Source organism: Artemia franciscana, chromosome 13, assembly GCF_032884065.1.
Source record: "Artemia franciscana chromosome 13, ASM3288406v1, whole genome shotgun sequence".
Classification (NCBI taxonomy): domain Eukaryota; kingdom Metazoa; phylum Arthropoda; class Branchiopoda; order Anostraca; family Artemiidae; genus Artemia; species Artemia franciscana.
Genome location: NC_088875.1, coordinates 40,951,817 through 40,977,998, shown reverse-complemented (window position 1 = coordinate 40,977,998; position 26,182 = coordinate 40,951,817). Strand labels below are relative to the sequence as shown.

The following is a 26,182-nucleotide window of genomic DNA, read 5'->3' as shown; positions in this document are numbered from 1 at the left end:
ACTTTACTGAAGAAAAAATAGAACTTTTAATATTTTCTCATTTATGACTTTAATAAATAAAACATTATTAACATTTTAAGGAATAAATATCAGCATATGTATATTAAACTGACAACGTACATTCATGTTTTTCAGTAAATTGCAGATTGTGTTCTGGCTTTGGGAAGGCATAGTTGTTTTGAGCCATACTCTTGTTAATTTCTACTTTTTTTTTAGTTTGACTCGGTTATTTATTGTAATTTCTGTTTTTTGGGGGGTTTCATTTATTTATCGATGCTGATTTGTGGCAGTTTTAGGCTTGGTAGGTTATTTGATTGTGTTTTTTTCTAAATTTTGGTTTAATGAAGTTTTTTACTTTTCTTTGAAAAATTATTTTGAGGAAAAAGTTTTTAGTCAATTCTAATTAACGGTTCCTGTATTTCAGTAACGGTTCCTAAAAACTGTCAAACTTTAGCCTATAGAAAGGTATTGAGGAAGAGGCAACCCTTCATGTATGGAATAACTTCTGTTTTGAGTCTTAATGTTGCTCCTTACTTTCATTTAAAAAAAAGACTTGCTTTTTATATTTAATTTCTGCTTGTTTTTGAAATAATACAGCTAAACCTGGCTCACTTTCCATGACACATACCTCCCCCCGAACGGAAAGCTATCCCTTGGAAATTTCATCAAACATAAAGAGCACCCTCCCACGTCAAGCTCCCTCCAGACAGTTCTACCCTCACTAAGAATCCCCCTCCCCGTAAAGTTTCTGGCGTTCGATTCAGCCTGACAAATTATCCTTAGCATACATTAATTTGAAAAAGATTGTAATCTCTAATCGGTTGCCTGATTACTTGAAAAATACCCCTGCCGTGGAATTTTTTCCCAAATATCAAAGCACGAGGAATATAGCCCCCAGATATTTCCTCTGGAGCATCTTCACATGCAAGCCACCGAAAATATCCATCCTCAAAGAAGATTCTCCCAATAGGAATCCACCCCAAGCTTGATATACCACCCCTCCCCGTGCAAAATCTTTGTAAAATTCCCAATAACAAACACTATACGTAAACAATGGCAAATTTCATAATTTACAGGCTCTCTCCACGGACTTTGGGGGTGTGATTTTCATCTAAATTTTAGGAGGTGTTTTCCCCCCATTTCAGCAATCAGGCAAATTTTCTCAGGGTTCTAACATTTGATAGGTAACACTAAACTGGATGAATCTAAATATTTTGAATCAGCATTATTAGTTAATTCTTTTGATATACCTACAGGTATCGAAGTTCCGTTTTTTAGACTTTCAGTTACTATTGACCCGAGTCACTCCTTACTTACAGTTCGTTACCGGGTACTGTTCGATTTCAATTCTAAATAATTTTGATGATTAAAGAAAATTTAGGAGAAAATAGGCCAGTATCGTATCCTTTACAAAGGATCCATCAACCGATGACTATTACCGACTATCTCTAAATTATTGGGGTTGGGACCTAAATTACGGGTCTAAATAGTGACGTTAAACATATATCTTATGGAAAGTTTAATTACCCTAAACTTCGTTTCACAGTATTTTGCAACAATGCTCAATTTCTAATTTATCGCGCACATGTCTTCAACCACCTGGAGTAAACCGTCCAAAAGAAATAGTGTCCCCTAAAAAAGAAAATAAAAGAAGAAAGATTTAAGACCAGCAATTCAAACACTAAAAGAGAACGATCTATAACCTACAAAAAAGAAAAAAAAACACTTGAAAAGTTTACTCGGGTTGGTAAAAAGGCAATGGCGTTGATAAAACAAAGAGTTAGTCACGTAAACATGAAGAAAGGCGGGGTAGAACTGTGTGTATGTGGTTCAAATTTTGCTATACTTTCAGATAATTTTCTGCTCTGTGTTTTCCTTTTGAGTAGAATCGACCTTTCCGTGTGCAACTGGTCATGTCCATGTTTTGGACTAACAAGAGGGATGCCATTCCATTAATCTTTAAACGTTTTAAGCACTGGCATGGTCTAAGACATTCAATTCTGTGAATAAAATAAACTCAGGCCTTAACATTTATCCACTAGGAAAATCAGAATGACATACAATAGAGAATTAGTTTTCACAAATAAAATAATTAGGGAAAGAGAACGAGAGAGAGGATAAGAGAGAGAGAGAGAGAGAGAGAGAGAGAGAGAGAGAGAGAGAGAGAGAGAGAGAGAGAGAAAGAGAGAGAGAGAGAGAGAGAGAGAGAGAGAGAGAGAGAGAGAGAGAGAGAGAGAGAGAGAGAGAGAGAGAGATAGAAAGATGGAGAGAGAGAGAGAGGGAGGGGGATGGAGATAGAGTAGAGAAGATACAAAGAAAGCAATTGTTGTGACAGAACCCGAATTTATGTTATTTTTTTTTGGGGGGGGGGGGGTGGAAACTAACTGTAAGAAAGTTTAATCATACTCGTTGTAAAACCAATATACTTTTACTAATTATTATTTAGGGTTTTACATTTCAGGGTCTGGATTTCCTAAAACTTCTGTTGGCCAATTTAATCAATCTATCTGTGCGGAAACAATAGAAAAAAAAAATAATTATCTAATGATAATCATAACACAAAGAAGATCTAAACCACAAGCAATACAGAAAGACAGACATAGTAACATAACCTCACATAGAGCTATGCTTTCTTGGAAAATGTCCTCTATAGAGCGGAAAAAAAAAAACAATTGGAAACCAATATAGTAGCATGATTCTAAAGGAAACGATTAGATAAAAAAGTTAGACCATATTGAAATATAACTATCACTAAATATAGATGAAGAAGAGGGGGAGGGCTCTGGAGCCGAAAAGATAAACTGGGCAGCAGATTTCTGTTATTTTTCTTAAGAAGCATGTAATACCGAAAGACAAAGATTCAGCAACAACAATAAAAGACAGTTTTCTAGGTAGTAACATGAGCTTCAAGTTTTTCTCCTTTTTATTTGAATACTAGTAATTGAGGTTAGAGTTAATGTATTACGTTGAAAGTTTGAATGTTCCTCTTTATACTGAAAAAGTTAGGCTAATTTACTCCTTTTTATTCTTGTTACATTACTTTCGTAATATTTTATTCGTATTTGTCATTACATAGAACTTCTCTTTTGATTTGCAATTCAGTAGTAGGATCTGTGGACTTCAACTAAAACTATAAATAAAAAGTATATTAAAATAAATTAGAATATTAAACAGATTAAGAACATGATTTGGACGCAAAAGAAACAACATACAATTCAAAACTGAAGTTACACACCGGAATTTGTATTGTTTATTTAATAAGAATGTTTGACATCATTAATCTACTCATTAAACTGATATCGTCTTAAGAACTGGCTTAGCCTGCCTACCATTCCAGCGGAAAAGGCAGATAAGCTTAGCAGCGACTCCAGGGGTGAAATTGGGGACCCCCCTGGTACTATCTCTTTTTATTTTTCTGCTTGATGCCTACATCTCTGCTTAGCTGTAATATGACCCTTCTAATAATTGCTTGTGCCAGCCAGGAGATCCCTTGTATTTTGCTGCTTTCTTGGCTTGTAGCTTGATTAGTCTAGTTTAATCGGAGATCACTTTACCCTACATCATGGGTGATACATCAAAAAGAGCTGTAAGCATCCTAGTACCAGAAAGATGAGATCAGACTACTCCATCCAGTACGGTGGAGCTGAATCTATTAATGAACAGATTGATCAGCTCACTTTAAATCTGAACGCCCCAGTAAACAAACAGAAGCTACTAGAAGAATCACTCAATGATCAAACCCTTAAATCTACAATGGTAGAAGTTGTGAGTGAAGCAAGGTTTACTGAGGCTGGTTCTTTGGGTGAAGCTTCTGTTAAATAAAAAAAAAAAAAAAAAAAAAAAAAAAAAAAAAAAAAAAAAAAAAAAAAAAAAAAAAACTAGCCACTAGTAATGCACCTGCTGCTTCTGATGCTGACAATATGGAAATCATTAAACAAGAGGTATACACGAGTCTGAAAATGGATTTTGATGGGCTTGTTGAAAAATCACTTAAACAATATGACTTGAGGATGTCAAAGCTTTTGTCCCCTTTAAATTTGCTTTACTCAGGGTTTTCACAGCTACAGAAGTCCCTGAAACCAATTCAGTCTAACATTGATTGTCTGATTGGTCGGATTGATCAAACGAAAATTTCAAATCAGCTGATCCTATTTGGTTTCAAAGAAGACCCTTATCCAAAAGATTCTGAGAACAAACTCCTTGGATTTTGCAGTAATATACCTGTGACTCAGATTGACATTGTTTCTATTAGAAGGATTGGAAAACAAGGCTCAGGCTAGAGATCTCGCCCCCTTTTTGTGGAATTTAAACATAAAAAAACAAGTTTTTTAAATGAAAGTAAGGAGCGACATTAAAACTTAAAACGAACAGAAATTACTCCGTACATGAAAGGGGCTTTTCCTTCTCAACGCCCCGCTCTTTACGCTAAAGTTTGACTCTTTCTCTTAACTCTACATTTTAAAACAGTAAAAAAACTTTAGCGTAAAGAGCGGGGCGTTGAGAAGGAAAAGCCCCTTTCATATACGGAGTAATTTCTGTTCGTTTTAAGTTTTAATGTCGCTCCTTACTTTCATTTAAAAAACTTGTTTTTTTTTATTTAATTTCTGAACGTTGTTGAATCAACGCATGTTTTTATTTTGGCTCTCCGCAGAGGAATAATTAAAACGAAATTTGTATATTTATTTTTTTTGGCTAAATGGCTTTCTTATAATTTTGATCGAATGATTTTGAGAAAAAAAGAGTGGGAGAGGAAGCCTAGTTGCCCTCTGATTTTCGGTTAATTAAAAAGGCAACTAGAACTTTTAATTTTTTACGAATCTTTTTATAAGTAAATGATATACGTAACTTATAAATTAGCTTACGTAAAGAACTTTTGTATTCACATGTTTTTATTACATATGTGAGGGGGCTCACCCCCTTGTCAGTACCTCGCTCTTTACACTAAAGCTGAAATTTTGTCCCAATTCATTAAGAATGACCCCTGAATCACAAAAGCCGCTGAATAAATAGTTGAAATTACTAAAAATACTTTAGAGTAAAGAGCGAGGTAATAGGAGGAGGTGAGCCCCTCATATGGGTAATAATTTCTGTTCGTTTTAAGTTTTAATGCTGCTGTTTACTTCCAGCTGAAAAAAACTTTTTCATATTTATTTTTTCATTGTTTTTTTAAGTAATGCCAGTAAATCCTGCGCTCCCTTCATGGAAATTTTCTTCCCCCATGACAAATTCCTCGATGGAAAGTTCCCCCAGCATATCCCCCTCTTCTCAACCCCTGCCTCCAACCAAAAAATCCTCCTGAAAACGCCTGTACACTTCCCAATAACCATTACTATATGTAAGCACTGGTCAAAGTTTTGAGCTTGTAACCCCCTCCCACGGGGACTGTGGGGGAGTAAGTTGTCCCCAGAGACATAGTTATAAGGTTTTTCGACTACGCTGAATAAAATGGCTATCACAGAATTTTGATCCGTTGACTTTGGGAAAATAATTAGTGTGGGAGGGGGCCTAGGCGCCCTCCAATTTTTTCGGTCACTTAAAAAGGGCACTAGAACTTTTCATTTTCGTTAGGATGAGCCCTCTCGCAACAATCTAGGACAACTGGGTCGATACGATCACCCCTGAAAAAAAAAATAAATAAACACGCATCTGTGATCTACCTTCTGGCGAAAAATATAAAATCCCACATTTTTGTAGATAGGAGCTTGAAACTTCTACAGTAGGGTTCTCTGATACGCTGAATCTGATGGTGTGATTTTCTATAAGATTCTATGACTTTTAGGGGGTGTTTCCTCCTATTTTCTAAAATAACGCAAATTTTCTCAGGCTTCTAACTTTTTATGAGTAAGACTAAACTTGATGTAACTTATATATTTAAAATCAGCATAAAAATAAAATTCTTTTGTTGTAACTATGAAACATTGATACCTCTTTCCTTCGGTTGCTACTTTTTTGTTTTGCCTCTTTGTTTATTTTGTTTTTGCTTTTGTCCTTGTACTTGTTTATTACTATTTTTCCTTGAGATTTGTAGTTTGTTACTGTTCTTTGCTCTTGCATATGTTTTTTCCTTTGTTGCCTATAAGTTTTGCCTTTATAGTTTCAATCCACCCTTTGGTACTTCCACCTGCTTGTATGGATATTGTGTTCATTTGTAAAGATACTGTATGCATTTGTTAGGTGCGATAAATCTGGGTGATTTCTATTTCCTTTTAAATCCTTCTATTCTTGAATCAGTTATTTTTGATCACCCAAGTAGTGCTGGTAAACAAGAGGCACACACATTTGACCCTCTCCTTGAATCTGTGGTTAAGTTTAGTTGCAATTATCGCCCTACTATTGATTATCGTGATAAAATTACGCCCTCCTTCTCTTTAAATAGTACCTTTAATGTTTTTTGTTTGAATGTGCGTTGGATAAGAGATAAGTAGGATAGTCTGAAATCGTTCTTATGGTCTGATAATTCTTGGCCTTTTACGTAAAAGAATTACCAGAAAGATGGTTATCTGATAGTGAAAATTTAACAGCTCATGATTATATGGTTATATTGCTATCCATGTCCCTAGAATTGTAGAAATCTGCTCAGGGGGTACTTATTTATTAATAAAATTGGATATTGAATTTAGTAGACGGTCTGACCTTAAATCCTTGTTTACATCAGTAGTGTCTAATAGTAGAACAGTTTATTTTTTTTTGTCATCAATCTGAAAAGCCAGTTTGCTTGTGATACTGTTTATTTGCTTTATAAGCCCCCTCCTTTTCCGAAACATCTGCACTGAAATTTGCTTGATTAGCTTTCTTGCGTTGGGAATTTCTCTTAAAATCGTATTTGTGCTTTGGGAGATTTTAACTGTAATAAGTTAAATGTTGGATCAAGTGACGTTTATGACCATCTTTCTTATGTACTTTTTTCTTCTTGGCTACTTCCTTCAATGTTTTTCCTTCTCGTGTTGACCCCTACAAGAAATATTGTCACTTTAACCGATAATATTTTCATTTCTCATTCTCCTAATTTGAAGTTTACTTTGATCTTGTGTTCACGGATCTTTCTGATCGCTTCCCTATTGATCTATCATTTTATCTGCCTAAAGCTGAGATTTCTGTGGATATGCCAGGTAAATTTTCTTTTAGAACTTTTATAGACAAAGAAATTCCTAACTTAATGCAAAGTCTTCAGAGTAGGACTTCTGGTCTTGTGTTCACGGATCTTTCTGATCACTTCCATTTATATATAATTTTTTCTGCCTAAAACTAAGATTGCTCTGGATAAGCCAAGTGAATCCTTTCTTAGAACTCTTATAGACAAAGAAATTCCTAACTTAATGCATAGTCTCCAGAATAATGATTGGTCTAGTGATCTTGAAACTAGTAATATTGAATGTGTGACGAGTTTATTTTTGTGTCGTACGGGGACTCTGTTTAATAAGCATTTTCCTCTTAGAAAGAAGTCAAGGAATTCTAAACCCAAATGCAAAGGATATCTAGAAGTCTGATCAATGCAACACATATGCTCAAGGCTGCTCTGAGTCTCTGCTCAAGGCTGCATTTAAAAGTAAGACACAGGATGATCTTTTGAAGCGTTATAGAAATGTGCTTACTTCTTCAGTTTGGCAAACAAAAAGCTGTATTTTTCGTGTCAAATTGATGACTGTAAGGGAAGTTTGCTAAAAGTTTGAACTGAAATTAATGAAGCTCTTGCCCTCAAGGAACTCAAACAGCCTCCTCACGTCTTTAAAGGAAAGCTGATGGATCCACTGTGGACAGAATCTTCTCAGTGAGTGCCTTCAATTCACATTTCACCACACTTCTTTCAGTTTTCATTCCACGTCAGAGTAGAGTAAGTAGTGTTCCCTTAGCAGAAGTTTTTTTTCCTTTCCTCATGCAGTGATACTGAGATTTCTAGTATTATTTCTCAGCTTCCAAGCAGCTGTTCAGTCGACAGTTTTGGTTTGAGGAATAATTGTGTTGCGAGAGCAACACTTTGGTTTTGTCGTGTTTTTTTTTTTTTGTTCCTAGCACCCCGATTTCAGCTTATTCCTAGAAAGTGGTAAGGGTCTAACCTCTGCGGTTTTTACGGAAAGTGTGGACCTTAGGCCGGATTGATGAATATGACTTTACATTTTGGAAAGCTTCGTAGAACTCTTGCCTGGGGCCAAAAAGGATGGCTTTTGCTTGTCCTTGAGCCAGAGCCTATAGTGTGTGAAGTGAAAAGGAGTTGTATAGCCTATGTCAGAGAGGACTATCTGAAGTTATGCAGCCAAGCTTTCGTTTCATCAAACCATGTTTCTGCTTTCGAGTGGAAAGCTCCGTTCTAGCAGGCAAGCAGGCAGGCACCAGTTTCAAATTGAAGATGGACTAAAATCTATAAGTGTTAAATATATGCGACAGTTACCCTGCCCCACAGCCAATATATCTTCTTTGAGTGATAAATAGAAAAATTTAGAGAAGCAAAAAGTGGCATTTTCCCACGGGTCCGAAAGTGCTGTCATCTATTGTTTCTACCCATTTCTGTTCGTGATTTCAGCTGAGTTTATCATTCGGTTTTTCGCACTTGGGATTGCGGTAGAGAAATGGTATCAGATGTGCCTCTTAAACTTTAAAAGTTCTCTCATTGCTAAAGAAATTAGAGTTTATCCTTTGCTCCTTTCTAAGTGATGACGTTAGAAAGTTGGCCTACGGCAAAAAAGTCAACTTTTGAACTAAGACAGATAGATTTCTTTTTCGACCGGCAGTCGATAGCTTTTGATGAGCTGATCAAAGTATATGTCATCCAATTTTTTGTACAAAAATTCCTTCATGAGATATACCAGTTTGAAAGTTTAAAGGGGTTGACAACTTCAGTAGTAAGGTACACACTGAAACCAAAAATAGGCCGATACCAATTGTGAGACATATAGGGGAGTTGTAAGCAACAGTCGGCTGTTAGCTCATAATCATCCTCGGCAATGAGGGGTTCGCAACTCTTACTAGTTGGTGTACCTATTTTTTGTTTCCGTTGTATTTGATGGTAAGACCAATTTGGTTCCAGTGGTAAGACATGTTGGGGACTTGTAAGTAATAATCGGCTGTAAGGCTACAATCATCTTTAGCAATGAGGAGTTTGCAACTTTTGCGAGTTGGTGTACCTAGTATGTATTTTAGCATCCTTACAGATTAACAACTTCAGCGTTTAGTCGCAGCGAGGAAACAAAACCAAAGTGTTGCTCTCGCAACACTTTACTCGGCGAAGCCGAGCAAAGGTTGCCGCAACACCTCACGTTGCCCATGCAACGTAGATCTAGTTATTCTTAAAAATATTGGTCAATTTGTTTCTAACCCCATCTCACACAAAACTAACTTTTCTCTTTTTTTTCTAATGTTTTTCCTCATTTATTTAAAGTTGCTAATGTCGTATAAATGATTCATCTCTAATTTCAAACTATAGACATATTTTCTTCTTCCTGTCATCTCTAATATTGTTAAATAAGTAATGTATCGTGGACTCTCTTCGTTTGTATGTAGTACTAACACGACTGTAGGATTCTCTCATAACTAAAAATCGGTATGGTTTTTGTTCCACTTTCTCTACCTTGTATGCACTTTCAGATGTAACAGACTTTTTGCGTGTTAATCTGGACAAGGGCTTGTGCGTTTTGGGTCTATTTCTTGACTTTTCTAAGGTATTTGATATGGTTGACCACTCTGTTCTTTTGTCTAAACTATCTTTATTTGGAGTGCATGGAGTTTCACTAGAATGGTTAAGGTCTTACCTCTGTCAAAAAGCCAACCATCACTTGTGTTTCATTACCAATTTTATTTGATTTCCCAGCTAAAAATAAATAAATTGAAGCACAATTTTCAGACCTTGCCTACTTTACAAAATAGTATAGCCTAGGTGGCCCTGCACGACATATGGCACAAAGTGTGCCAAGCTTGGTGCAAAGAAACGCAGAATGGTAAATATTTATCACTCCCCAACACCTGGTGTACTGCTCAGAGTGCAATTTATTCCTTCACGCGCGGAAGGACAAAAGTGAAGGCATATAGAGAGAGGGATAAAATGTGGCACTCTTTTTTAAACAGCAAAAGACTGTGGCGCAGAGAAATACTGATTTCTGACATTTTATGCCCAAGATCTAAAGTTTTGGCTCAACATTACCCAAGATAGTATTGAGTGAAAATTCTTAGATTAGAACTAGCGGAAGCATATTTGGTCTCCCATTTATAGTCCATGTAACAAGAAAGTACCAATTTCGGTCCTTTTGTCCTGCAAAACAACGATTTGTCCTGATTAATGCAAAAATGCTACCATTATACGACTCTGAAATAACTATTTGGCTTAGAGCTATAAAAAATCTATAATTCCAGTATCAGAAGCCATTCTGCCGTAGAGTGGTGCAGTCGTCCATAGACATGTAAACAGTTAATACAAGATGAAAAGTTTTTTTTATAGATGCCATGTGCAGCAGAACTAAAAGTTACGAAGCATTTATTATAGCTTTTTTAAATAAAAAGTTAAAAATTTTAATCTAAAGCATTAACAAGCTCATTTTTAGACTAAATTTTTGTAAGAGATCCCCAGGACTGATATCTGTCAATTGAATCCACCCTTCTTGAAGAATTTTGACAAGTATCCGAGAGCACAAATGTGAACAAGAAATCAAAAAATGTTCTAAGGGGTTAAACGAAATTTCGAGTAGTTTGAATTAACATGAAAAAAAAACGAACAAACTTACTCTAAAAGGAAATTATAACAACATATACATAATAGTATTCGGGAGATATACAAATATATTAATTGTATATTTATATCAGTGCTGTCACTTACTTGAAGTACTTTTACTTGAAGTACTACTTAAGTAAAATTTTCCATTACTTGTACTTGTACTTAAGTAAAAACTCTAGGGTGTACTTATTACTTGATACTTAAGTAAGATTACGAAATACTTATTACTTAAGATACTTTTAATGTACTTGTTTTTCAAATACTTTACCTTTGACACGAAAATTTTGTGTGTGTTTGCCTTGGCAATGTACAAGAAAACATCACCTTTAGATTTAGAGCGAACTCATATATAGCTTTTGTGTGTCTGTGCTTTGGTAATGTACAAGGAAACACCACCCTTTAGATTCAGAGTAAACTCAAATATAGTTCCATGCCCTATTTTTGGATATGAAATAAGGTATTTGCTTTTGACGAAAAAAGAATTATAGTATGATTATCACTTGGTTTAATTTTTGTTAAAAGTTATATAACAAAGAAAATTGAAATTATTTCACAGTTCACGGGTCGACAGTGAGCTAGAATCCCTTGTTTTATGCTTAATGTTGCATATTGTAGTCCATTTGGGCTTATATTTCTGACATTACTGTTTAAGTTTTGTCGTCTCGTCAACTGAACCAGACTTCTACCATTTCATCATCTTCAGAACCATATTATTGGTAAAGCTACTAAAGCTGTGAATCTTTGCCCATCTAAATGTTGTCTGCAATAAACAAGTCTTGGGAATTCTAGCTGGATCCAATGCAGTGGTATTTTGTCAAATTCGTTCCAGCGAATTCAGGTATTCAGACGAATCTGACTTCAGATTTGTCACTCCATTCATAAGTTATAAGCCTTACTAAATTAAAGGAAAACTCATCCTTCTTAAGACTTGAAACCCTCTCCCCCTCGCCCTATTTGAGATAGGGTTCGTGCTACGAGAATTTGATATGAGCCCTGATGTTAGGCGTCTTTGGTCTAGTTTTCATTCGTATCCGTTACTCCATTTGCAAGTTATACTAAATTAAACAGAACACTTAAATTTTTCAGGGATTAAAACCCACTCCCCCTTGTTAAATTTGAGCTAGGGTCTTCATCTCAAAAATTTATATGTGTCATGGTCTTAGGCCTCTTTGGTTCAATTTTCATTCAGATTCATCACTCCAGTCGCAAGTTACTCTGAATTAAACGAAAAACCGTTTTTAGCAGGTAAAGCCCTCTCCTTCTTGTTTTATTTGAGCTAGGGTCTTCATCTTTCAGCTTGATGTGTCTCATGATCCTTGGCACCAAATCTGCCCATCAAAACTCCATCGAAATCCAACCAGCGTTTCTCCCCCTATACGTGATGACACAGACGGACGGACAGACAGACAGACGGACGGATGGATTTTGCAACATCTTAGGTAGCCATGTTGGCTAATTGGATCCAAAAAAAGGAAAACAATGCCATATCATCATCCAGGTATCATCACCTATTTTGATAGTGGAAAATATCCACCAAGATAGGTTTTTGAGATCTATTTTTCTGTCCGCCCGTCTGTGCAATCAAGTATAGCGGGAGAACTGCCCGTCAGATTTGTATTGAAATTGAACTATTTGGATTAAAATTGAGCTTAATTAGGGCGATGGGGCTTTAAGTGTTAAAACAAATTCGAGTTTTCCATTTAATTCACTGTAACTTGCATATGGAGATGAATTTCGATGAAAATTGAATAAAGATGCCTAATAGTATGATATGTTTTGAGTTCTGGGATGGAGACCCAAGCTTAATTAAAAGTTGAGTTTTTCATTTAATTCAGTGTAGCTTGCGAAAGATTGATGGATCTCAGTGAAGATTGAACAAAGGTGCCTAAGACCGTGACAGGCATCAAGTTTTGAGATGAAACCCTAGCTCAAATAGAACGAGGGGGAGTGGGTTTTAAGCGCTGAAAAAAGTCAAGCTTTTGGTTTAACTTAGTATAACTTGCGAATGGAGCAACGGATCCAAATGAAAGCTAGACCAAAGATGACAAAGATCAGGGCTCATATCGAGCTGTGATATCACAAGCCCTATCCAAAATAGGGCGAGGAGGAGGTGGTTTCAAGTTTTGAGAAAGTCGAGTTTTCCTTAAATTTAGTAGGGCCTATAACTACTTCCATCCACGAGTTGCCCAAAGCTTGGAAATAACCTTTTTCCAAAATAAGTCATACTGAAGCCAACCTTCAACCAAATATTCCGTCCCCAGAGAAAAATTACTTTGTATGGCACTCGGTATTTACCAAGTGACGTACAGTGATCCTAAATTCTTCAGGTCTGTCGGTCTGTCAGTCTGTCAGTCCCGGTCTTGCTAGTTTAGGCACTTCCAGATAAGCTATGACGATGAAATTTGGCAGGCGTATCAGGGATCAGATCAAATTAAATTTGAAATAGTTGTTTCCCCGATTCGACCATCTGGGGGGGGGAGTGGGAGGACAGTTAATTTGGAAAAATTAGATAGGATCTTAATCAAATTTGAAATTTAGAAGAATATCATGTCTCAGAGCTCTTACTTTAAATTCCGACCGGATCAGGCGACATTGGAGGGGAAAACCTAAAATCTTCGAAAATGCTTAGAGTGGATGGATCAGATGAAACTTAGTGGGAAAATAAGCACAAGTCCTAGATACGTGATTGACATAAACAGAACGAATTGGGGAGTTGGGGGGAGGGTTAAATCTGAAAAATTAGAAAAAAATGAGGTATTTTTAACTTACGAAGGAGTGCTCGGATCTTGAATTTCATCGGATGAAACTTGGTGGGTAAAATAAGCAAATGTCGTAGATAGGTGATTGACAAAACCGGGCTGGATCCACTCTCTTTGGGGTAGTTAGGGGAGTCCAGTGCTTTGGCGAGTTCGATACTTCTGGACAAGCTAGGACAATAAAATTGGTAGGCATGTCAGGGACCTGCACAAATTGAGTTGATAAAGTTGATTTCTCCAATTCAACCATATGGGGGGGGGGCTGAAGGGAGAGGAAAAATTAGAAAAATGAGGCATTTTTAACTTGCGAGTGGGTGATCGGATCTTAATTAATGTTGAAGATTAAAAGGGCCTTGTGTCTCAAAGCTTTTATTTTAAATGCCGACCAGCATTAAGCCTCTGATTTTTATTTTAAATTAATCTATTGATTCTTATAATTTTGCTAGAGTTCATCCCATGTGAGCTCTTGGTTCTTCCAACCTCGTCACAAGTGCCATATGAGCTCTTAGCTCTTGTTTTATTCCTTTTTTTTCAGAAGATTTTTGACTTAGTTTCATGGTTTTGCCACTTCATGGTGTGAAAACTGCTGTTAGAAATAGATAGGTCGCAACTTCTGCCGTATTGTCTTCTAGTATATTTAAATGTGTGCTTGCATCGTTCCTGGGTCCCCTTAAAAGTTCTGTTTCTTACGGTAATATTGGTTTGTCTTCTGTTGCATATGCAGACGACGTTCTTCTTGTTGCCCGGACTCGCCGTGGATTGCTTTCCAATATTACTATATTAACCAATGAACTATCTAAGATTGGACTGTTAGTTAATGCGTCTAAATGCCAGTTTATTTGTTTTAATAGCCCTTATGCGGTTGCTCCATTCGTTGCTGGGACTGCAATTCTGCCATGTTCTTCTTTAGTTAGTTGGCTTGGTCTGTGTTTCGGTCCAACACTTTCCACTACCTATTCATCCCTAGTGAATCAAGCCGTCAAAAACCTACGCGTTGCTTACGGAAAAATATCCCCCAAACAAAAGCCGTTACAACCGCAACGGTTTGTGCATGATTTATAACGCTTATTGCGCCCCTGTGCTTTTGTTTTTATCAGGCATGGCTCATCTGTTTCGTAAGAAAACTCCCCATACTCTAGGTGTGGCTTATTTCAGATATTGCTAATTCCTCCTCCAGCTTCCTAGATGGCACCAAAACAGAAAAATAATTGTTCGATTTGGTTTAAGAGATATGCCTTCTTGGATTCGGTCTTCCAATGATGATTTGTGTAAAGAGACTATATACTTTATTCACGTTTACGACCTTCTGCAGCCTTTTTACCATATTGATACTGGTTAACTAGTCCATGTTGTCTTTAGTTATTTTGAATTTTTTTCTTGCTGTTTATCGTTTTTGTTTACTTATAATACTTCATACTTTGCGGGTTTTTTTTTATACTTTTACGTATAATAAAGTTCATTCATTGATTCATTCATTCATTCATTCTGCAGTTTGATCAGCCGTATGGAATGCGTCTGAATCAGCGGGCTTGCTGCAGGCCCGTGATTTTATAATATATGTTTGTAGGGAATTTTACTGACCATCTGAATTGACTACACAGTATGCGGCTTGCTTGAGTGAAAACCAGCCAAAGGAGATAGATGCCATACATTTTCATAGCGTGTCTGAAATTTAACTTGAAAACTTGAGGCAGTTTCCTTGTAAAGGTGCCGAGGGCGAGACATGTCATCAATTAATTTTTGATTATTGAGCTTTGATTTCTCTTATTAAAAAAGTCTGCAACTGACTCACTTGGCTCCTTACTTTTAAATTGGAGTTTTTTTGTTGCTAAGGTTTTTACTTATTGAATCAGAGAATGAACTACTTTAATAACTTTTATCTGTTTTAAAGCCAATCCAAAGTTTATTTTTCTATTTTCAATATTTTTTTCACCATTCCGACATGTTTCAGAATAACCCTGTATTTTTTCACACGTACCAGATTTGACTGAACACTAATCGCCAGAAGTTCAACTCTGTGTGCACTGTATTAATCCTGTCATGTGATCTGTCTGATCCAGTCAGAAGTTTTTTGACTGCACTTAATTGTTTTGATAGTCCTTTTCTTTCAAGCCGTTGTGTTGAAAATTGTTTCAGATCATTTTTTGGACTTCCGTTGGGTGTCTACCAGGCAAACAAGGGAAAAACTATTTTACATATTACATATTTTACATATGTATTTACATTTTACATTTTTATATCACATTTTTATATTACATTTTTATATTACATTTTTACATATGTATACAACTATTTTACATATTTTTTTTATCATTCCCGCATGTTTCAGAATAACCGTGTATTTTTTCAAACGTGCCAGATTTGACTGAACACTAATCACCAGAAGTTCAACTCTACATGCACTGTGTTAATCCTGTCATGTGATCGGTCTGATCCAATCAGGAGTTTTTTGACTGCACTTAATTGTTTTGAAAGTCTTTTGCTTTCAAGCTGTTGTGCTGAAAATTGGTTCAGATTATTTTTTGGAATTTGTTGGGTGTGTACCAGCCAAACAATGGAAAACAATACTTTCAGTATTTTTTCCATCATTCCCACATGTTTCAGAATAACCCTGTATTTTTTCAAACGTGCCAGATTTGATCGAACACTAATTGCCAGAAGTTCAACTCTACATGCACTGTGTTAATCCTGTCATGTGATATGTCTGATCCAATCAAGAGTTTTTTGATTCCACTTAATTGTTTTGATAGTCTTTTCCTTTCAAGCCGTTGTGTTGAAAATTGGTTAAGATTATTTTCTTGGACTTCATTGGGTGTGTACCAGCCGAACAAGGGAAACGGTTAAAAACGATAAAATGGAAACTATGGTTCTTGATTAAGATTTCTAAGAGAGGAATGACAGGGGACATTTTATAGGCAAGGGAAGGGGCTAAGAAGCCTTCAGAATGGCTTTAAAAAAAGGTAGCATGGGCCTTATATCAGAAATATATATATATATATACATATATATATATATATATATATATATATATATATATATATATATATATATATATATATATATATATATATATATATATATAAAATAGCGACGAAGACCACACTGCCTTTCCATAACAAACAAATACAACGTAGAGACAATAGGGACATAGGGACATAGGGCCGAAATATCTACAGAAATAATTTCCACTGTCTTAAATATATATATATATATATATATATATATATATATATATATATATATATATATATATATATATATATATATATAATACTTGATATATTGATACTTAAGTAGAATTTTGGAAAGTACTTATTACTTGATATTTAAGTAAAAAAAACAATGAGTACTTAATACTTGATACTTAAGTAAAAATTTGGAGTACTTGTTGCAGCACTGATTTATATATACGAATGGAAACTTGCCATTTTTTTCGATATCTACCATTGTCTTTGTCGTTTCTTTCGCTATTTTTTTTTTCATTACTTTCATAATATATATCCCCTTCTATGTATTGAGAAAAAGTAATTTTATCTTTTCCTGAAAGGTAATTTCTTTTATTCCAAAGGAAATAAGAATGATATGAGAAAATACTACCAAATAAGAAAACATCCAAGAAAAGAAATGATTACAAATATGGGAAGGGAATTTTCAGATCGATTTGAGCAATTAGCGTCGAGGCTTAACCAATAATCTTAAAAGAAACCACATTGCCGCGATTTAATTCCTTCCCATGGTCAATTTTAATTTTGTTATGCAATCTATATGAAAAGAATTATAAAATTCTTTGTTCTTGTTTAGGACCTTTAAAATCACGCATCAAAATTTGTCAATAATAGTTGTTGGGAAATTAAATTTTGCCTAGACGTCTTTGCGTTTGTTTAAAAAAACTATGAACTTTTGAGTTCAAATGGTAGCATTTTGCGTTATTTATTCATCAACGTCATCATTTGGAAATAATCTAATCAATGTTTTAATTTCTTCTAATAGTCAGTCTTAATTCAAAGCATTAAAGATGCTTCCGTAATAGATAAGAAAAATGGAGATTAGCGTCGGTCATTTCCGTGTTCAAAATTGTGGTTTAATTTCGATTGTTGCTGGTTTTTTTTTTTATGTCAACCATCACATTTTTTTATCAACAATATTTGTGCTTAAGCGTCCGTCAGAAATGGAAGCCTTATAACCCTGCCATTTTATTCATCGTTTGTATTTGCATGTTACTGATGTATCAAATTTCAACCCAGTCAAAAGGAGGTAATACCTGATTGACTGTTTCGTAATAAAATATTAATGATAGAAAGGGAAGTAAAAACGACAAAAAGTTTTGGATCGCAGCCTTTTTTACAAGTAAAATGTAAGTTTCTCTGTGGCTATGCTTTATATGGATCTTTGCCAGGGAGGGTTAGGGGTGAGGTTTTGAGAATTATTCTTATTAGGAGTCTAGAAATGTAATTTCTCGTGGAACATGTTTTAAGAGGAGGATCAGAGGAGGTAGTATATACCTTGTTCTGCGCTTACGTTTGTTTCAAAAACAACATTTTAACTCATAGAAACAAAAGTTTAAACGGTAAGGATTGATGCTATTTCTTCATAGCCACCTACATTTAATACCTGATTGACTGTTTCGTATAAAATATTAATGATAGAAAAGGAAGTAAAAACGACGAAAAGCTTTGGATCTCAGACTTTTTTACAAGCAAAATCTTAGTTTCTCTGTGGCTATGCTTTATCAAATGTATCTTTTCCAGGGAGGGTTAGGGGGTGTGGTTTTGAGAATTATTCAGATTAGGAGTATAGAAATGTAACTTCTTGTGGAACATGTTTTAAGAGGAGGATCAAAGGAGTTAGTATAGACCTTGTTCCTGTACACTGTTCAACTCAATTGTATAAACATTCCAAAGCAGTAAATTGGAGGATTGCCGATTTTAGCTGAAACCCTGGGAATGCGAACTATTGCTTGAGGTTGCAGTAAAACCATGCCAACTGAGTGCAGAAATAAGGTGGTAGAAAAGGGAAACCAAAAAAAATGTTATTTCTAAAACATTCCACCGTTTAACTTGCTTCTGAAGTTGAATAAACTTAGAATAAGTAAAATATAACTTGACATTGCTTATTTTAAGGCAAAATCATATTCTCTTCCGGAAAATTTATGTGCAGTCTAGATGCGCTTACGTTTGTTTCAAAAACAACATTTTAGCTCTTAGAAACAAAAGTTTAAACGGTAAAGATTGATGTTATTTCTTCATAGCCACCTACATTTAATGCTTTTCAAAAAACAACATCAGAGAATTCCGTTAAAGTATTTATTGAGGAATCCGTCTATTTGATATCTAGAACCTCCGTTTACACGAAGCCCAGAGTAGTTTTCAGCCCCCCACCTCCAAAAAACATGACAGAAGAAGAAAGCCAAGGATAATAATTACGATAAAAATAGGTTATTCATCCTTCGATCATTATCTATCCTTATGATAGAACTAACCTATTTGAAAAGCCGGAATTACATAAATTACTTGCAGGTAGCACTGCCGAGAGGTAGTGCTTCAGAAGCACTACCTTCAGTACCTTCAGAGGTACCTTCAGAGCACTACCTTCAGAAGCACTACCTTCAGAGGTAGTGCTTCAGAAGCATACTGCTTCAGAAGCAACTACAAAACAGGCTCACTCTGAAAATTAAGGTAAATGCAATTCACAGGCCGTGTAAAAACTGTAAGAAATATGAGGTTATCTGGTGGAGGAGTAGTCCCAGAGACTTTTCGTCGTTTGTGCTCATGGCTGGGATTTGTTATTATTCCGATGTTTAACCTGCATATAATGTTTATACACCGTAATTGCGTCTTCAGTTAGCTACTTCACTTTGGTGATTCAGTGAATTAAAAAAAAAAACTTTTCTTTCTATTTGTTGTTAATAAAAAAACTTCTTATGAAAGATGAACTTTTCAGCTCTTTATTAATGACTCTGTTAAGTAACTGAGAGGAAGTAGTCAGCATGGACTTGTCCCAGATAAAGATAAGAACTGTTGCTTCAATTAGTGACAAAGAAAGTGTTGAAGAAAGAGGAACAGGACATATTGAGCATGTGTTCGTGATCAACTTGTAGGAAATAATTTAGAAAAGGATGAAAAGCTGTTAACAGATGGGAAGGGAAAGAAGATTTATTTTGCGTAGATTTAGAGACATTACAAAAAAGGAGTTAAAAAATGATAAGTTGTCAGACAGTGATTAAATCTTAAATGACTCTAATAGATATGGTGGTTGCAAGACTAAAGATAAATTACTGAAGATCCTGAATATGGTTTCTAAAAAAAAATTAAGTGCCTAACGATGTTCGGAAAATTTTAAGGAAACTCCTTCTCAGTATAGGTTATTAGAGCAAAATCGGCAGTTAAAAATAGATTTGCCAGAATTAATGTAGGAAGCAAATTACCGAGCTTGATTATGCTTTTATACTAAAAAATACTGCAGATAAATTTTCAAGAAAAGAAAAATGTTGTTTTAGGAAGAGAAGAGAATGCGTGGACTAAATTTTTACTCATAGACTAATCATCGAGAAGAAAATGAGCAACCAGACATCTTTAGTCTTCAGTTTCATTGATTAGGAACAGCCCTTTGATTGAACTGAAAAATAACTTCTAGTGAAGGTCTTGTCTTTCTAAGGCATACCAAAGAAGTACATCAAAGTGATTAGTGGTATTTAACAAAATAATATTGTCACTGTTAAGGAGGAAGCGAGGGCAGCAGTTGTGTGTGGGATCAGGGATTGAGAAGGGCTGCGTCTCATTCCTGTTTTTATGGATAGATTTTATGGAGTTTTCTCCAAGAAACAAGACAGAATATGGCAGCATGATATCAAATGAGAAGAACATAGTTTAATGCCCATGGAATAGGTTGCAAAATGGGACATGGGAAACTTAGTATCACACAGGAAGTTAAATTCTCCTAGACCTAGACTCCGCAGATGATTTGAATGCCAAACATAAAATACTGGCTAAGTGAATGAAGTTTTGGAAGTTTTGAGACTTCAAGATGTAAGAATATGTTTGAAATGTTAGGAAGACTAAACCGCTTAGACATGGATTACTGAATGGTAATGAAAAAGCTACTGATGTCGATAGCGTCACTTACGTGGGTAGTATAATTAGTAAAGATGGTGGATGCAGTGATGATGTTGAAAGTAGAATAGCCAAGGCTGAGGGTATTTCTTCACAGTCGAAAGCTGGGAAGATCTATTTATATAATTAGATCTGTGAACTATGATTAAGATATTAGAAGCCATGGTCACGACAGTGATTAAGTAAGTCATTTTAATGCTACCTTGAGAAAACAAATCTGCAGGATTCCATTTCAAAAAGGGAAGGTTGGTGTATAACTCTAATCAAACAGTTCGTGGTAACGAACTGTAGTAAGGAGCGACCCGGCTCAATAGCAACCAAAACTCTAAAAAATTGAATTTTGATATCAATAGCTACATCAAAAGAATCGCATTTTAATGCTGATTTTAAATATATAAGTTTCATCCAGTTTAGTCTTACCCATTAAAAGTTACGAGCCTGAGAAAATTTGCCTTATTTAGGAAAATAGAGGGAAACACCCCCTAAAAGTCGTAGGATCTTAACGAAAATGACACCATCAGATTCAGCGTATCAGAGAACCTTACTGTGGAAGTTTCAAGCTCCTATCTACAAAAATGTGGAATTTTGTATTTTTTGCCAGAAGACAAATCACGGGTGTGTGTTTATTTATTTATTTTTTTTTCCCCAGGGGTCATCGCATCGAATAAGTGGTCCTAGAATATCGCAAGAGAGCTCATTCTAGCGGAAATGAAAAGTTCTAGTATCCTTCTTAAGTGACCAAAAAAATTGGAGGGCATCTAGGCCCCCTCCCACGCTCATTTTTTCCCTAAAGTCAACGGATCAAAATTTTGAGATAGCCATTTTGTTCAGCATAGTCGAAAGTTATAATAACTATGTCTTTGGGGATGACTTACTCCCCCACAATCCCTGGGGGAGGGGCTGCAAGTTACAAACTTTGACTAGTGTTTACATATAGTAATGGTTATTGGGAAGTGTACAGACGTTTTCAGGGGGATTTTATTTTGTTTGGGGGTGGGGCTGAGGAGAGGGGGCTATGTTGGAGGATCTTTCCTTGGAGAAATCTGTCACGGGGGAAGAAAAATTCAATGACAAGGGCGCAGGATTCTCTAGCATTACTATAAGAAAACAATGAAAAATAAACATGAAAACGTTTTTTCAAATGAAAGGAAGAAGTAGCATTGAAACTTAAAACGAACAGAGATTATTACGCATATGAGGGGTTCTAAAAATACTTTAGCATAAAGATCGAGGTATTTAGGAGGAGATAAATACCTTGCTCTTTATGCTAAAGTATTTTTAGTAATTTCAACTATTTATTCTACGGCCTTTCTGATTCTTAAAGAATTGGGACAAAACTTACGATTTAGTGTAACGAGCGAGGTATTAACGAGGGTACAAACCCCCTCGTATACATAATAAAAATATAAGGTTATGAAAGTTTGTTACGTAAGTTAATTCTTAAGTTACGTATATTTTTTACTAATAAAAACGTTCGTTAAAAATTAAAAGTTCTAGTTGCCTTTTTAAGTAACCGAAAAATTGGAGGGCAACTAGGCCTCCTTCTCCACCACTTATTTCTCAAAGTCGTCTGATCAAAACTAAGAGAAAGCCATTTAGCCAAAAGAATTAATATACAAATTTCATTTTAATAATTTATGTGCGGAGAGCCAAAACCAAACATGCATTAATTCAAAAACGTTCAGAAATTAAATAAAAAAAACTAATTTTTTTAGCTGAAAGTAAGGAGCGACATTAAAACTTAAAACGAACAGAAATCACTCCGTATATGAAATGAGTTGTCCCCTCCGCAATCCCTCGCTCTTTACGCTAAAGTTTGACTCTTTGCCACAATTCTACTTTTTAAAACAAGTAAAAGCTTTAGCGTAAAGAGCGAGGGATTGCGGAGGGGACAACTCATTTCATATACGGAGTAATTTCTGTTCGTTTTAAGTTTTAATGTCGCTCCTTACTTTCAGCTAAAAAAATTAGTTTTTTTAATTTAATAAGACTCAAAAACGGAGAGTAAATGGATAATCCAAGAAAGCTTTTGACGCATTTTAGACTTAGAGAGCTTTTTAAGAGGGGAGTAGAAGTGGTCAAATATTCCCTGCATAAGTGAGTAATATCAAGTTCAGGTAGCCCTCAGGAGATCTGAGGACCATTTTTAGACCCAAGGAAACCATCATAAAGAAGATCAGAGCCAGAGAGAAGGAAACCATCATAAAGAAGATCAGAGCTAAGTCGTCTATTATAAAGTCATAAATAGCTTTCTCCAATGGCCCAAGAAATGCACAAGCCTAAATTTTGGATTTCTTCTACATCTGCTTTTGTGCGAAAAAAAAAACATTTCTAAGATTTTCAAGTTTGAATAGAATGACTAGAGACAGTGAATTGTGTTGACATAAAAAAAAAAAAATTCATTACTGACCAACAAAATCTGACTGATTTCAACAAAAAACTAGAAAAAAACCACCAGTATTTTTTAGGGGGAGGCACCCTACACTTATTAGGAAATGCTTCAAGGTCTTCAAGTTAAAATAGACACGGAGCTACTTTATAAAAAATGACATTTTGTACGAAAACAAAAGAAAACAAGAGGCCTGTCAATACATGAGGGGATTTTCGTGCAGCCCTCTGCTTATAAGGCCCTATTTGAAAATTTTATATAAAGTAAGGAAATGTACAAAACCAGCTACCTTGCTAAAATCCACTTTTCTTCTGATGATTGGCTTTAATGGTATTATTCAGCCTACTGTTATTTATGTGAAACTTGAAGTTATGTCTGTGTTTTCCTGAAATATAAAAGAAAATTTAATATCCGATTAAATAAGAGAACCAATTTTTTTTTAACTAAAAGTTAGGGACGACACTAAAACTTAAAAAGAACAGAAATTATTCCGTATATGAAATGATTTGTCCAGTCCTCATCGCATCACTCTTTACGCTAAAGTTGGACTCTTGTCACAACTCTAACTTAAAGCAATAAAAACTTTAGCGTAAAGAGCAAGGCGTTTAGGAGGGGACAACCCCTTTTATATACGGAATAATTTCTGTTCGTTTTAAGTTTTAATGTCGGTCCTTACTTTCAGTTAAAAAAGCTTGTTTTTGTTATTTAATGTTTAAGCGCTTTTCAACTAATGCAGGTTCAAATTTGGCTCGCTGTACATGAAAAATTAAAACAAAATCTGCGTAATAATTTTTGCAGATTTATTATTCATCCTGAAAAAATCTCTTTAGCATTTTTTCGTTTGAATAAGACTTCAATCTCTGATTGGTTTCTCAATCACTCCAGAAATGCCCCATTCCGTGGTAATTATTTCTCAGAAATTAAAAACACGTGGTAAAAAGCCCCGTGATAATTGCCCCCGGAACATCTCCACACGAACAATTTGGCAAATAGAATGTAAGACAATTAAAAAAACAAAATTCGTACAGTATTTCTGTCAAATCCCCCCAGTGTATCATTTCCCTTGGAATATTAATACCCCAGAAATGTTACTACCCGAGGAAGAATTTCTCTATAGAAATATACCTCAAGCACAACCATCCCATCCCTAAAAATGTAACTATACTTCTCAACAGCAAATACTACCCGTAAACAATGGGCGAATTTCATAAATTACTGGCCTTTCCCCATGGACTGCGGGGGGGGGGGTCATTTTACACCTAAAGACATAACTATTTACACTTTCAACTATACTGTACAAATTGACTATCTTAAGATTTGGATCAGTTTGTTTTGGGAAAAAGTGGGCGTGAGAGGGGGTTTAGTTGCCCTCCAATCTTTCTGGTCTCTTAAAAAGGGCACTAGAACTTTTAATTTCCATTTTATTACACCATCTCCCGATCTTCTAACACCTTATTTCGATACAATCAATCCTGGAAGAAAGGAAAAGACAAATAAACACGCATCCGTGATCTGTCTTCTAGCAAAAAAAAAAAAAAATCTTCATTTTCGCAGATAGGAGCTTGAAACTTCTACAGTAGGGTTTTCTCGTACGCTGATGGTGTAATTTTCATTAAGATTCTTTTAATTTTAGCGGATGTTTCTCATTATTTCTAAGAATGAGGTAAATTTTCTCATGCTAATAGACAATATTTATATATATATATATATATATATATATATATATACATATATATATATATATATATATATATATATATATATATATATATATATATATATATATATATATATATATATATATATATATATATATATATATATATATATATATATATATATATATATATATATATATATATATATATATATATATATATATATATATATATACTAGCTGGGACCCGGCGGCTTTACCGCCAGGCCCCAGCATGGGACGGGGCAGGCTTCTATATATGGATTCTCATTGTCCGTTGTGTTCTAACTGCAGACAGTGCTGGGTCCTGGTGGCTTCGCCGCTGGACCCCACCATGGCACACGGCAGGCTTCTATATATGGATTCTCATTGTCCCTTTTGTTCTAGCCACAGACAGTTTGCTGTCTTTTCATATTGCATTTTTTTTTCATATTTTTACAAAATTTTGCAAAATATTGCAGTTTTTTTTCAATTATTACAAATGATGATTCTCTATTTTGGCAAGGGATTACAACAATTCAAAAACCTTAAAAAAGGAAAACAAAACATTGAGGCTTAGTACATGTCATTGTTAGAAATCGGACTGCCTTCAAAAACCTAATATCTTTAAACAGACTGCCTTATGAAAGGCATTAAATTGCCTAAAGAGCAAAAAAACTGGTAATTGCAAAAATATTTATAAATATTTTAACAAGGGATTACAACAATTAGAAAACCTTAAAAAATAAAACTAGGAGTAAATATTCTTTAACGTACTGTCTCCACCACCTTCCCCTAAAGAACCAAAAAATGAAAAGCGAAAAGATTTAAAAGTTGCTTTTTTCCATAAAGTATGCATGGCTATTATAACCGAAAAAAAAATCTTTTTACAGTGAGCCCAACCCTCAGAACCAAAAATAAATAAATAATAATACTGAAAAATAAAATAAATTAATTGATACAAATTCCAAGAAATGTGCAGACGTTTTTAGCTTCTTATGTACAGGCATATACTATAAAGTCCTGCTTTATTAAATAAGTTTCGCAGAATGATAGAATTAGCATAATGCTATCCCAACAGTAGATGTCTTTAGGTCTCGAAATTAGCAAATCGGTATCCTGATTTTAGATTCCAAAGGGTACTGTCCCGGATAGTGAAGACCCGGTTTTAGGGAAAGCCTTCCTGTATTTTCTTTTACACCATCAAAAATACAGAGAGTTTCTATTTCACTGAAAAAAAAAATGATGTTTCAAGTATTTAATAAATACTATAAGAATGTGAAGCTTGAGTTGGGTAAGTCATATTAGGTGTAATCTGCTTAAAATGGCTGCTAAAGGACTAGCTAAGTTTTTATTCAGATCTTGACGACACCCACTGTAGAGGAATATCAAAAACACTTTTCTGCAAATAGCGCCGTAATTTAGAAGAATACGCATCTCAGTCAAATTGGAGGATGTCACTGCTGCAGAACATCTTAGAGACGGAAGCATCCGCCAATAATTAAAAAAATATGATTGTACAAATTTGACTCTTAAGGAAGATTGATGTGGGGA

The 26,182-nt window shown here is 35.1% G+C and overlaps 1 protein-coding gene across 9 annotated transcripts in view; it reads right to left on the bottom strand.

The window, feature by feature from the left end:
- Positions 1–1,504: 1,504 nt before the first annotated feature.
- The window catches only part of LOC136034934 (uncharacterized), a 215,602-nt gene continuing 190,924 nt past the window's right edge, over positions 1,505–26,182 (bottom strand). For 4 of the 9 annotated variants that reach the window (XM_065716462.1, XM_065716467.1, XM_065716463.1 and 1 more), the window contains 2 exons: positions 23,243–23,338; positions 1,505–1,632 (listed from right to left, as the gene is read on the bottom strand). In XM_065716462.1, coding sequence (XP_065572534.1) covers positions 23,247–23,338 — 92 coding nt within the window. In that variant the 3' untranslated portion in view covers positions 1,505–1,632; positions 23,243–23,246. Of the gene's footprint in view, positions 1,633–9,743; positions 9,803–23,242; positions 23,339–26,182 lie in introns of all 9 variants that reach the window. The other 5 variants (XR_010619299.1, XR_010619300.1, XM_065716466.1 and 2 more) reach the window with 3 other exon arrangements.